Source organism: Acomys minous (genome assembly GCF_964271855.1).
Source record: "Acomys minous genome assembly, chromosome: 8".
In the NCBI taxonomy this organism is placed as follows: Eukaryota; Metazoa; Chordata; class Mammalia; order Rodentia; family Muridae; genus Acomys; species Acomys minous.
Genome location: NC_140489.1, coordinates 8,605,197 through 8,619,269, shown reverse-complemented (window position 1 = coordinate 8,619,269; position 14,073 = coordinate 8,605,197). Strand labels below are relative to the sequence as shown.

Genomic DNA, 14,073 nt, shown 5'->3' with positions numbered 1-14,073 from the left:
TTGAATTCCCCAGAGCTGGAGTTATGGACAATTGTGAGCCACCACGTGGGTGCTGGGAATTGAACCCCTGTCCTCTGCAAGAACAGCAAATCTCTTGACTGCTGAGCCTTCTCTTCAGCCCCTATATATAAAACATATGTATACCTTTAATAGTTGTCGACAACTGAATGCTTGGTTTATGCATGAACAGAGAGAAGAATGGCAAGTAGGAGAAAGGACAAATTATGGAAGTGAGAGGTGTAAAGAGAGAAGTGCAGCCGGCCGTGGTGGTGCACGCCTGTAATCCCAGCACTCGGGAGGCAGAGGCGGGCGGATCGCTGTGAGTTCGAGGCCAGCCTGCTCTGAAAAGCAGAGAAACCCTGTCTCAAAAAATCCTAAAAAAAAAAAAAGAAAGAACAAAGAAAAAGAAGAAGAAGAGGAGGAGGAGGAGGAAAGGAGGTGAAAATAGTTGACTGTCGGACACTGTCAGCCATGGAAGGATCATAGCTGACTACACAAAGGGATGCTGAGTAGGGCGAGTTACTATGTGGAGGGATGAGTGCGGGACACAATGCTAGGATGACGTAAGCAGGATGTATGTTCAGGGCTTAGGCAGGTGCTAGAAACAAGGGAGGCGGCTGTGCTACCACGGCGGCTGGATGGAAGATGGAAGAGGCGTCTATAGAAGGTAAGTGGCCGAGAGGCGGGGTAGACGCTAGAGGATGGGTTGGATATTGATGAAGAGTCAAAGGGCAGATAGTGAATCAGTCTATAGATAGCAGGTGATCTGAGGGTAATAGATAATGGGTGGGAGGCACTTGGTAGATGAGCCATAAGTCGGTGCAGAGTGGATAATAGTAGGCTGGTTATGGTGGGTCTATGTAAACTAAGTGGAAAGGGTTGATGGGTACAGGGTCGGTGGATGGATGGTGAGTGATGGACGAGAGCGTGTCAGCAGATGGCTGGGGGGACATGAATGGGAATAAATGGTGCAATAGAGTTCTGGAGAGGAGAGGAACAAGGGCATGAATGTACACTAAAAGGAGATTTACCTGATTAACTGCCAGAAAGCCGGGCGTGGTGGTGCACGCCTTTAATCCCAGCACTCGGGAGGCAGAGGCAGGCAGATCGCTGTGAGTTCGAGGCCAGCCTGGTCTACAAAGTGAGTCCAGGACAGCCAAGGCTACACAGAGAGACCCTGTCTCGGAAAACAACAACAACAACAACAAAAAAAAAAACCCTGATTAACTGCCAGATAAAGTCTGGGGCATCCAGCAACGGTCATCTTCACACAAGAGAGGCTGGAACCTGGTAGCTTCGCTCCTGAGTACCCTCCACTGCTGGGTATGCCATCAGTCCTAATCCGGTGCTGAAGGCCTGGAGGGTTCCCGGGGAGCCGCTTTGTTGCTGCTACTGGTGTGGTGGTTGCCGCTTTCACTGACATCAGAACCCAGCTTCTCCCAAAGTGGTTGAGTTCACCACTGGGATGTGAAGGCAACCAGGCCAAAGCTTTTAGAACCTCTTATATTTGAGTGGGGACCAAAAAGTACAGCCTACACTTAGGGTAGATTGTTTTTAACCTAATCAAGAAAATCCCTAGCTGGGCATGGTGGCACATGCCTTTAATCCCAGCACTCAGGAGGCAGAGGCCAGCCTGGTCTACAAAGTGAGTCTAGGACAGCCAAGGCTACACAAAGAAACCCTGTCTAGAAAAAACAAACAAACAAACAAACAAACAAAAAACCAAAAAAACAAAAAGAAAGAAAGAAAGAAAATCCCTCACAGATGACCTCACAGATCCCACTAGGGTTACAAGCAAGAGTGACCATCATAAATAGCAGATGAACGGCTGATAACTGCACGGATAATGGGTTACATGTAGACGTGGATAAGGAGTGGGTGGTCTCAGGGCAGGCGGGCGAGTCACACGGTGAGTGGAAACAGGGTTAACAGTAGATGACCCCATCTGGGACAATGGATCCATGAGAGTTGAATGGTGGACGGGTAGCTAGTGAGGTGACGTGGCTGACTGGAAGACAGTAAGTGATACAGACAGTGGATGAGTTAGTGTACTGGACACTAGCCCAAGGGGCATGTCCCATGAATGTCTTCACTTATCAGGAAAGTGGGACAGAGGGGAGGACATCCTATTGGGACTCTAGGTGAGAGAAGCATGGGAGAATGGGGAAATAGAAGGATCCAGAGGGTCCTAGAAACTTACAAGAAGAACATTATGACAGGCAGATCTGGGCCCAGGGGTCCTGCTCAAACTATGGCACCAGCCAAGGACAATACATGCAGTAAACTTCGAACCACTACCCAGATCTAGCCGATGGACAGGACATTCTCCACAGTTGAGTGGAGAGTGGGGACTGACTTTCACACAAACTCTGGTGCCCCATTATTTGACCACGTCCCCTGGATGAGGAGGGCCTGGTGGCACTCAGAGGAAGGACAGCAGGCTACCAAGAAGAGACTTGATACCCTATGAGCATACACAGGGGGAGGAAATCCCCCTCAGGAACAGTCATAGGGGAAGGGAGTAAGGGGAAAATGGGAGGGAGGGAGGAATGGGAGGATACAAGGGATAGGGTAACAACTGAGATGTAATATGAATAAATCAATAAAATATATTTTAAAAAATAATGTACAGATGGTCCAATAGCAAATGGATCGTGGGAGATCGCTGAAGGTAGGTACCAAACGGTAGCACTAACTGGGAGGTGACGTGTGGGTGCTGACTAGCCAGCTAGCTGGGAGGTTGCAGTGGTGTGTGAGTAGTAGGTGAACGCTCACTGCTGCGTCTCTGTCGCCATTGCCTAGGACAGTGCTTGACAGAGGTGGAACTCAGCGAAATTCTCTAGGATAGAAAAGTAGGGAGACGGCCGTGATACTTGGACAGATTGGGGGTTACTAGAGAATTATAGCAGATGACGGATAGCGTGAGATGGGTACTGATGAGGTGGCCGTATGACAGATGACAATAAGGTCAGCAGGTGGAGGGAGGGGTCCTACAGTCTGTAAAAGCGTGAGTGATAACTGACAGCCCAATTACAGGCGATGAGTTGTCACTGACTGGACAGAGGCTGGTAGGTAGCTCACGACACACGCGTGCGGTAAACAGACAACAAACTGGCAATCGGAGTTAGGTAAGCTGTGCGTGGAAGCATGAACTGTTACATACCGGGTAATTCTGGAGAGGCGATGAATGGACGGTAAACGGACACCTGCTGGGTGGGGGTTGCGTGTAGGTTGATGTTTAGCAAATTGTATGCGGGTGGCGGACAGGTGGTTGGATGGGGCGTGGTGATTTATGGTGTTCGCAGTTAATGGATGTTGACTGATAATCAGGATAGCCCGTGGATACGTGGAGAGAAGATGGATGGGATGGGGGGATGGATGCTGGGTACAATGATAGGATGAGCATGGGGATGTGTGCAGAGTGGCTGTGCGGTAGGTGGTGAGTGGGTGTTAGATGCTGCAGAGTGGCTGAGTGATAGATGGGGAGTGGGCTGGTACTTTGGTTGTTGATGGTATGCGCTGGCTGCTGTTGAACGGTTGGGTGCACGGTGATTGGATACCTAGGGGTGGGTGTTGGTTGTAGATCTCTCGGGGACATGGGATGGTTTAGAGAGCCCACAGTGGATCCTAGCAGGAGAATTGTGCTGGTTATGTGTGTGCTGGTGTTGCACCATGGCCTTGGATGGCAGAATTGCTCACCAGACCTCCTATCCTGAGCTGCTTAGCACCTTCTGGGGAATGGGACGGGGATGAAGATGTGAGAGGGAATACAATCCCCCCAACCTGCCCCACTCCCTGTCCTTTTCACTTCCCCCTTCAGTTGCCAGGTTGGAGAAAACCCTCTTCTTACCTACCAGCTCCGGCTCCACAGAACGCCACACCTCACATTCTAACCTTGAGGTTGGGGGAGGAGTTCTGAAGTGGCCAAGACCAGGTTCTGGGAGTAGGGTGGTGTCTGGGGAGGTGGAGGCTAGGTCTTCCGGGCGGCTCTGCAGAGCAGAGGGCGGGGGTGTGAATGAGCCGGCCGGCTGCGAGCGCGTGTGTGGGCGGAGAGCTCGGAGGAGGATCGAGGGAGGCGAGCTCCCCAGCCAGCGTGGAGGCCCCGCTAGCGCCAGCGGTGAGTGTCGGTGAGTGTGCGGGAGGCGCAACGCCCCCTCCCCACCCTCGCCCCCAGTGTTCCGTCCCAGGTGCCCCCTGGCAGCCCGGGGTCGGGAGGAGGGAGAGCGCTAAGGAGTTAGTGGGAGCGCCCCGGAGGAAGGGACGGGCGTGGGTCCCACGGTCTCTCCTGGCAGCCAAAAGCGGGGCTCTGGACCAAGCACCCTCTACTGCCTGCGGTCCAACACACCTGGATCTCTGCACCCCAGAGTGGATGGAGGTGTAGGAGGCATTGGCAGGGCGCCTTGGGACACCAGGCACCCGGCTAGAGCGGCAAGAGCGAGCGAGGCAGCCTGTGGCCACTTGCCCCACCTTAGCGCCATCCTTGCTGCTGTTTTGGCTCCCCAGATTTTCCCTGAGACTGTCTTCTCTCTCTCTCTCTCTCTCTCTCTCTCTCTCTCTCTCTCTCTCTCTCTCTCTCTCTCTCTCTCTCTCTCTCTCTCTCTCTGCCCCTTTCTCCTCTCAGCTCTGTCACCTCTTCGAATGGCCTCTGTGGCTCCTCTCCCTCCCTCAGTCTCCAAGACATCTCTTTGGGTCACAGCCTGTATGCAGGCAGGAACCTAAGGGGGTCTCAGAGATAGTAGCATCCCATGGGCTCTGGGACAGAGGCACTAATGAGGTGACATGGCTGCTTATTGCCGGAGGGGGGGTTCCCATCATAAGTCCCGCTTCCAGATTTCTCTGGAACTCCATGGAACTTAAGCTGACTGAGGTGGACATTTGTTAGAGGAAGCCTCATTTTCCAGGCTAACAGATGACCTTGTGGGAGCCCAGAGTACCTGCCTCCCAGCAGAGTGTCTTAGGCATTTCTTCCTGCTGGTCACTACTTTGCCTTGGCCCAGTCTCCTTCCAGCTCCCAGGCCTATAGCCAGTGGCCCCATGCTGCCTGTCTAAAATCTGCCCAATGCTTGCTAGACCCTACTCTCATAGCCTGGCCTGGGCCCCAAGAACCCACCCCACTGCAGTGCTGGGGGAAAGTCTGAGGGTGGGCCTATGATTTCTGTCGGGGACACTTTTCTTGGGTCCTCACCATGGAGGCTCTGACCCAGCCTTCCTAACCTATGCCTGGCCTGGGTAGGCAAGGCCATGTGCAGGCAAGATGTCAGTTTCCCTCAGGGCATGGCCCAGGGGTCTATGGGTGAAGGGTGCTCTTGGGGAAGAACTGGGCACCTTGGTCTCTGGCTGGCTCAGACTCAGTCCCAGATGCTGCCAGCCTCCTGACGCAAACCTGCCCAGGTCCCCGGGTCTGCCCTGTACTCTGCATGCTGTTCCGCTGCCCTGGCTGCCTGCTGTCCATCCCTTTGGGAGGCCCCAGGCCAGCTGATCCTCCTCCGGGAAGCCTCCTGGCCCTCAAGGCTGGGTCCGTCTCTCCCCCTCTTGCCACACTTCTCTACAGGCCTGGGTGCTGTAGGGCAGCTGTGCTGTTCTCTTGTGCTCTTCCGATGAGAGCTCAGGTGGGGATCAGGCCAGAGCTGCGGGCCAGGCTGGGCTGAGGTAGGGTGGGTCTCTGGGGGAGGAGGACACCTAGCACTGGCTGCCGTGGACACCTCAGTTCTGCTCTTGTCTCTGTGCAGCCCAGCGTCGGCGGCAGCATGAACACTCCTCAGCCGGTCGCACCAGAGAGTCCTACGGAGGGCACGAGAGGCCCTGCAGGGCAGGTAAGTGGTGGAAGGGGCAGGAGATGAGAGGGAGCCCCCTTATCTCTGCCAGCCTCAGTTTACCCTTCTGTGTGTGGAGGTCGTTGCTACTTTCATTTAAAATTGGTGCATAAAGCAATAGAAAGCAAGCCACTTTGCTTACTCAGCACCTCTTCTGGACCTGGGGACATTAAGGCTTATTCCCTAAGTGGAGGACCACACTTTGCTCTGTGTAGGGTGATATGATTTTAGGGTGCCCTCAGATCCATTTTTTTTTGGCAGGGCTGTTGATGCAGCAAGATGCTCAAGTCTGTAGTGGGGGCACTGATGCGCCCATTAAATCCCAGTATTCTACAGAGTGAGTCAGAAGGAGCAGGGCTAGCCTTGGCTACCTCACAGGTTTCAGGGCAGTCTGGGGTACGAGAGACCCTGTCAGAAGTAAAATAAAGTGAGAGTCTAGTTCCCTACACATAGAAACAGCCTTGACGCTCTGTTCCAGAGCTGGGTTAGGTCAGTGGAGCCAGTCAGAGAAAGAGCAGTTCTCCCTGAAGGTCTCACTGGCCTGGCCATCGGACCACAGTGGGGACCCTCCGGGCAGAACCCCTGGCTGAGGGACAAGACGCAAAACAGCATGGAAGGAGAGAGCCGGGACGGGGAAGGAGGCCCGGCTTGGCAGTGCCAGTGCAGTGTCGGCCTCAGGAGGGCCCAGCTGTGGGGGCAGGGTAGGGTCCCTGCTCTACTGTCTTCCGAGGCTGTGCGTTCTTTCATTCCACAGATGGCCCGGCCTTGAGGCACCTGTTCTCAGACTTCAGGGTCACCCCTGCAGTACTTGGCTAAAAGGGTCCTGGGCAGAGCATAGGGGTGCATGGGAGTCGGTGTCCATTGGTTCTAAGCAACCATCCAGGAGCAGTGTGGCAGTGTGCCAGCTCTGCGCCCACCCTCCCTAGAGGGCGGCGTGACACTGCGGGAAGGTGCACATACACTGGGCTAGCATCTTTTCCATAGCTCTAGGAGGGCACAGAGGTGGGGCAGTGCAGACAAGTCGGGGCCTTGGGGCACTAAGGGATGGAGCTGTGTGAGATAGCCTTGGCCTTGAAAAGCCTTGAATGGGAGGTGGAGCTGCGGAGGGCACCCAGAGGGCGTGTGGGCACTGAACAATGAGCGAGAGCCAGCTTTGATTGCCATGGCAACATCTTCCTAGCTCCTTGGCCTGCCATGTGGAGGGAGGAGGCCAAGGACCCAGCAGGAAGCCCCTAGAAAGAAATCGTGCTGGGTTCCAGGTACAGGAAGCAACTGGGTTGCTCAGTCCTGGGTTCCCTCCTGCACGATTGGTCTCTACCATCTTAGGCTAGGCCCGTGAAATGGGCTTCTCTGGATCTGAGCCCAGGGGAGGCCTATGGTGTTCCCTGGGTGCCCAGTGGATTGCCCAGTGGTGGGAAGTGGGAGGAGCCATCTACCCTGCCTGTTCTTGCCCTTCCTACTGGGACAGGGCAGAGGGCAGGAGAGGCAGGGGGCCGGGAGTCCATGGCCCAGTGTTGCCCTGATCCTTCCCCACTCTCTCTATAGGCTGCAGCAGGTGTCCGGGAGAAGGGCCCTCGGCTGTGCCAGCGACTGCCCTCTATTGTGGTAGAGCCCACTGAAGTGGGTGCTGTGGAAAGTGGGGAGCTGCGCTGGCCACCTGAGGGCACCCAGCGGGGTACCCCTCAGATCCAGGCTGCTGCTGGTGAGTGAGGACTTTTTTTTTTTCTGGCTTCTCTGTGTAGCCTTGACTGTCCTAGACTCACTTTGTAGACCAGGCTAGCCTCAAACTCACAGCAATCCGCCTGCCTCTGCCTCCCAAGTGCTGGGATTAAAGGTGTGAACCACCACGCCTGGTGAGGGGACGTTTTTACCTTAGACCCCAGGACCAATCCACATATAGCTCCGTCATCAATATTGACGCTTCTGTGGGTTTGGGGGTTTTGTTTGTTTGTCTGATTGATTTCGGTTTTGTTTTGCAGCTCCTTGCCCAAGTCCACAAGGAGCACCAGGGAAGGAAACAGGCGGTGATGGCATTGAGGGTGCCAGCCCTGGGTGCCAGGCATAACAGATAAAGGCATGGCAGGCTCTGCTCTCTGACCACTGAGGGGGCCTGGATCCCAAGACAACAACTGGCTGATTTGCAGAAAAGGCCGGGCCCACCATTGATACCGGCTCACCAAGCTTCCTGCCTGGCTAGGTGTGGCCAGGACCTCAGCCCCTGCCTTTGTGCCCCGTGGCCCAGATCTGGAGCGTACCCCTCTTTGTTCAGTGGTCTGAAGCAGAAATAAAGACACCCTTCCTGGTGGCCACAGGCACCCTTGGTGGGTACTTGAGGTGCTAGGGATGACAATTTTGGCTCTGTCGGCGGCGGCATTCTAGTCTCTCCTAAGAACCTAGGCTGAGTATTGGGTGGGTAAGCACTCGAGTGCATGGCACTCAGCCTGGGTGGGGAACGGCCAGCTCCAGGGATGGGTCTGCTCAGGGCTACAGACTGGGCTCTGCTACTCTCTCTGCCTAGGGAGCCTCTCTAGTTTTCCTCAGCTAGATGGCCTCTGGCCACTCTTTCTGGTAGCCTCCTACCCCTGCTGGAGACCTCTTGGGGACCAGGCACCCCATGTGCCCTTCTTCCTGGGAACATTAAGGCATAAGGGTGGTACCCAGGGTGAAGGGGTCTTCTTTCAACCTGGACCTCATTAATTCCTTGCAAAAGTCCTGTTTTACATTTGAGAAAATTTAGGTGCAAAATGTTGTCCCTGGACTAGTTTTGGCCAAGGCAATAGAAAGACCCTCAGGCTAATAATCCACCAAGTTGGCCATGGCACCCTTGTGGGACCTTGGGTGAGCTGGCACGTCCTCCTGCCTTAAATGATGGTCATGTCCCTACACAATCATACAAAGTCTCTCTCTCTCTCTTTTATTTTTTTGAGACAGGGTTTCTCTGTGTATCCTTGGCTGTCCTGGACTCACTTTGTAGACCAGACTGGCCTTGAACTCACAGCGATCCACCTGCCTCTGCTTCCCATGTGCTGGGATTAAAGGCGTGCGCCACCACCGCCCGGACATACAAAGTATCTCGATCTCACTACAGAGGGCACCTATAGTACCTGGGCAGGGCTGGCTTGGGGAGAAGAAAGTTGACCATACTTAGGGCCCCCTCTTTAGGTGTGCTGCCCTCCCTTGGCCAAACCTGAGACAGGCCTGAAGAAGTTCCAGGAATGTTAGCTCAACAAAGCCCCCAGGTGGAGGCCCCACCCCGGGTGAGCTGGCAGGGCTGAGGGAAACACGGGTCTTCTGTTCTTTCCCTCCTGGCCTCCTTGCTAACGTCCAAGACGAGTAAAGCAATTTCTCCAGCCTGCTCTCCTTCTAAATATAGCTGGCCCCAAACGCCAGAGGTGGAAGGGGAGGTGCAGAAGTTTGCCTGGGAGTCTGCTTTAAATTTAAATCCGTGGGCGATGTGGTCCAGTGCCCAGGATGTCTCTGTGGGCCCAACCCAGGTTCACAGTTTAGAAGTGTTGTTGTCCTAGAACCTCTCTGTCCCCTGCCCTTCCTGTGGGTCCCAGAGCTGGTTTAGAGCAAGGGTAGAGAGAATAGGAAATGGGAGGGAGTGTGGGGATGGGCGGGGGGCTAGGGGCTGACTTATGGCAGGAAGTGCTGCCCACTTCGGGAAGCCGCGCTGAATGGAGCAATGGGATGGCGCCACCTCTCCCCAGGGCAGGGTTATGCTCAATTAAACAGGGTCCCACAGAAGTCAAGTCCGGAGCCCTTAGAGGTGGTGGTGGGGGTCTCCTGGGACCCAAGCCCAGTTTGAGTCCGTAGTCTACCAGAGTAGCCCCGAAGTAGTGATGACCCGTTCCGCAGGTCCGAGAGCTAGAGGGGGCACGGAGGGTCTTACCTTCGCCCACTCCTCTCCAAGCAGTGGGAAAGAGCCTGGATGGTGGCTACACCCTTCCAGCCCTCCAGCCCAGCCCCTCCTCAGTATGCCGGAGGCCTGAAATCGCTCTGCGGCTCCCCCTAGCGCACACCGGGGTCACTACGTAACACAGCCGACGCCGCCGTCTGGCGCTTTTTAGGTTGGCCCGCAAGTAGCAAATTGACCTCCGTGTGGAGCACAATCTACCTTCACCCCCACCCCGCTATACACCGAAGCCGCCTGGGGCAGAGGGTGAACTCTGCCTCCGTAGTCTTAGACTGGCCTCCAGTTTGGGCCCTTAACATTCTGGGCAAAATTGACCCTGAGACAGGCAAATGTCTGTGGAGAGTCCTTCCTGCTCTTGCCTACCTAGAAGCCAGGTGAGTTGAACTCACGTCATCCCGGAAAGAATCCCACTTCACTAATGAGTAGATAAGGGTCAGAGATACAGATGTTTCCCCCGAGGTCATGGGGAGCTGCGGTTGAAGTTTGGTTGTGTCCCAGCTGTGCCTCCCCCTCTCAATGGCCTTTTGCTGACCTCAGCTTGACTGTCCCCGTGCCCAGGCTTCTCTCAGACTAGCCTGGGACTTTTCCACTGGGGATTTTACTGAAAAAGCCAGGGGAAAGCAGCATGGAAAAGGAGAAGAAACATCACGTTGAGTGGTGCACATCCTGGAATCCCAGCACTTGAGAGATGAAAGCAGGAGCAGGAGTGCAAGGTCATCCTCAAGACATGGCAAGTTCAAGGCCAGCCTGGGATATCTGAGACCTGGGCTCAAAAAAACAAAAACAAAAAAACCAAAACCCAACAACAACCACCAAAACAAACAAACAAAAAACAAACAAACAAACAAACAAACAAAAACCAGCCAACTTGGACGGAAGAGATGGCACAGCGGTTAAGAGCACTGTCTGCTCTTCCAGAGAACTAAGCCTGGTTCCCAGCGCCCACATGCTGGCTGTCACATCTGTAACTCCTGTTTACAGAGACTATGACACCAGGAATGCACAGACATACATGCAGGCAAAGCACCCACACACATTAAAAAATAGACAAACTGGGGCTGGAGGGATGGCTCAGGGTTGAGAGCACCTGCTGCTCTTGCAGAAGACCAGGGTTCAGTTCCCAGCACCCACATGATGGTTCATAACCATCCCTAACTCCAATGCCAGGGGACCTGTTCTCCTTGACCTCTTATAGGCACCATGCACACATGGAGTGCACATACACACTTGCAGGCAAAACACATAAAATAAAACGAATACATATATATATATATATATATATATATATATATATATATATATATAATTTTAAATTTTACTTTGTTGAAAAGAATGTTTAAAACATAACAAAAAAAGTCCCAACCAACCACCACCAACAACAAAATTAAAACAAAACAAACAAAAAAACCACCAGAGCTTCATGGGCATGCTCAGTGTGAGGTTCAGCGAGACTCTGGGTCAGGCCCAAGAACAGTCCTCCTGATTCTGGGCATTAGATTTCTGACGCGCCATAGAGACAGAGACGGAAAGAGACCAGAGTCTCAGGCTCGGAGGTCCGAGGCTAGACTTCAGGTCACTTGAACCTGCAGATCCCAGGACTCTCATGGGACTCAAAGACAGTCTTGGTGTCTCCGGCTGACTGTGTGTGTGGTGATGGGTAGGTCCCTGAGCCCAGGGCAGCCTGGGCAGCCCCCTTCAGGGAGCCAACAGGCAGGCCAGGCTGAGCAGGGAAGGAGGGTGTAGCTGGGCACCCCTTGGGCTTGGGTGGTGGTTCTGCCTAGGGAGCCTAGGGCTTATCAGTACTGAAGAAGTGAGTAACTGGAAAGTGCCCTGGAGGCCTGGTGGCTTCTGTCTGACTTGGCCTGTCTCCAAATAGCGTGAGGTGCTGCTGTGTGCTGGGTATCTTGGATCTATTATTCATATGTTGAACCCTTAGCTCCAGAACCTGAGAGTGTGACCTTATATGGAGACAGGGTCTTTAAAAAGACAGTTGGAGCCTTTAATCCCAGCATTCAGGAAACAGAGACAAGTGGATTGCTGTGAGTTCGAGGGCAGCCTGGTCTAAAAAAAAATCAATTCTAGGACAGCCAAGGCTACACAGAGAAACCCTGTCTCGAAAACAAAACAAAACAAAACAAAGCTAAACTAAACTAAAAAGACAGTGGGCTAAAATCAGGCCAAGTAGGAGGCTGAGCACATCGCCTCAGAGTACAGCACAGGGAGGCACAGCTCCATGCTGTCACTTTCATCACCCTTTAGATTCTTTTAATCTTTTACAGACCTCAACCTATGCCAAACTGCGACTTGTGACTTTAATGAAGAACAGAATTTCAGGACTAGCTGGTCTGAAGTAGAGTTGGAGATTCCTTCCCACCCCCTCCTACTCCCCCCACCCCTCCACCTCCTCATCCCCCCACCCCCCCATGACACGGTTTCTTTGTGTAGCCGTGGTTGTCCTGGACTCGCTTTGTAAACCAGGCTGGCCTCGAACTCAGAGCGATCCACCTGCCTCCGCCTCCCGAGTGCTGGGATTAAAGGTGTGCGCCACCACGCCCGGCTTGAGTTGGAGATTTTTATTAATGATACTTTAATACAGGATTGCAGGTGAAGGTTAGGAGAAAGAGTGTAAGACTTACATGAGGACATGTAGGGAGAGTAGCGGAGCGCGAGACACACCCAGATGAGGATGCAAGATACTCAGGGGACTTAGCAACGGACTGTCTCAGCGTTAGCTATAGATAGCAATTTTCGGTGACTCTCAAGTTACATCTCAGAGGTTACTAAGAAAGCGTTTATTTTTTCCCCATTTCTCCCTCTTCTGATATATGGGCGGTGGTAATGGAGACATCCTGTATGCAATTATAATTTGACGAGGTTTCTCTAGGAGTTTAGTGTGTGTCCTTTCTCTATAAATGAGGTTTTTTGGTGAAAGCTCTAGAAAACCGAAGGTTTACAGCTGGCGGGGGAGAAAGGCCTTAAGCAGGTGTTGATTGTACCAGGATTCTGGCCTCTGTGTTGGTGAGGTGCTTCTCCCACAAGAGCTCCTTCTATGCCTCGTGTCCTCACACTTTTCCCATCCTTCTGTTCTGCCTCAGAGCGCTGCCCTAGCTTCCTACAGCCCTGGACTCGATCCTTAGCACGGAGGTGGCTCGCTCACACAGGTGACAGTCCCAGTACCTGGGAGGTGGATACTGAAGTGTTACATAAGAGCCTGTGGAGGTGGGGGCAACCACAAAACAAAACAAAACAAACAAACAATGAATGTATTAGGGTGGCCCCACATGCAATGTAAAGAGAGAACTGGACAGACACATACAGAGGAAAGAACAAGCAAAAGTAGGAAGTTCCAGAGCACTTGCCTTTAATCCAATTTCTGTGAATTTGCTGTGCGGGCGAGGTGGCACACGCCAGCAGATCTCTGTGAGTTCAAGACCAGCCTGCTCTACAAGCAAGTCCAGGACAGTAAAGGCTATACAGAGAAACCCTGTCACAAAAAAAGAAATGAAAAGAAACAATTTCTGTGAATTCAAAGCCAGCCTGGTCTACGTGGTGAGCTTCAGGTCAAATGAGACCTGTCTTCAGAAGGAAGGGGTAGGGGAGGAGGTGGAGGAGGAGAAGGAGACAGGTTATCTGCAGACCCGGAAGAAAAGCCTCAGAAGAGTCAGGGCCTCAGCCCTCAGGCCCCAGGACCGGAAGGTGCATAAAGTGTGATGCTGTGTTCTCACGTCCTGTAACTGGAGCATCCATGCTAAGCAGCACAGGACGGGACAGGCCTGAATGTGTCCTTGAATTTCCCCTGAGTTTCTTTCCTAAGACGCTGAGTCTGGGATCCCCCTGAAATGGAGGAGGGGGCGTGCCTCTTCTGACATTTCCATGGTCCTCATGGCAAAATGCCTCCTGTTTGAGTCTCTGTGGAGGCAGAAGGCCGGAACTCCGAAGCCATGGCAGCAGCGCCTCCTCCACGCTGTTCCTGCTGCGCTGCCTCTTCCTAGAAGGCTGTCTCTCACTCCTGAGTGTGACCCCCCGGGTCCCTTGGGCCCTCTCCTTCCAGGACTCAGGAGCAGTGTATACGGCTCACACCTCCAGGCATTTCAGAAAACGTCTCCCACGAGTCTTGGTACCTGCTCTCTGCCTCTCAGCTCTGGCAGGCGAGGAGCGCTTCTGGGTTTGGGCACTAGGGGGCTCTACCTTACCTCTAGCCGTGGAGGGTCTGACAGTCCTCAGTAGTCCCCAACAGCTCCTGCCCCCGCTGTGCAACATCCTCCCCTAACCTCCACCTCCCTAACCTCTCCTGCAGGAATCTCCACCTCCTCAGCTTCCAGAAGGCCCTCCCTAGCCTCCCCT

At 53.5% G+C, this 14,073-nt stretch overlaps 1 protein-coding gene across 1 annotated transcript; it reads left to right on the top strand.

Annotated features, from left to right (window-relative positions):
• Positions 1 to 3,763: 3,763 nt before the first annotated feature.
• On the top strand, positions 3,764 to 8,118 carry LBHD2 (LBH domain containing 2). The gene is made up of 4 exons (XM_084792012.1): positions 3,764 to 4,117; positions 5,730 to 5,813; positions 7,359 to 7,515; positions 7,793 to 8,118. Exons 1-4 carry the CDS (start codon positions 4,016 to 4,018, stop codon positions 7,876 to 7,878), a joined length of 429 nt encoding a protein of 142 aa, XP_084648138.1. The 5' UTR covers positions 3,764 to 4,015; the 3' UTR covers positions 7,879 to 8,118.
• Positions 8,119 to 14,073: the final 5,955 nt, after the last annotated feature.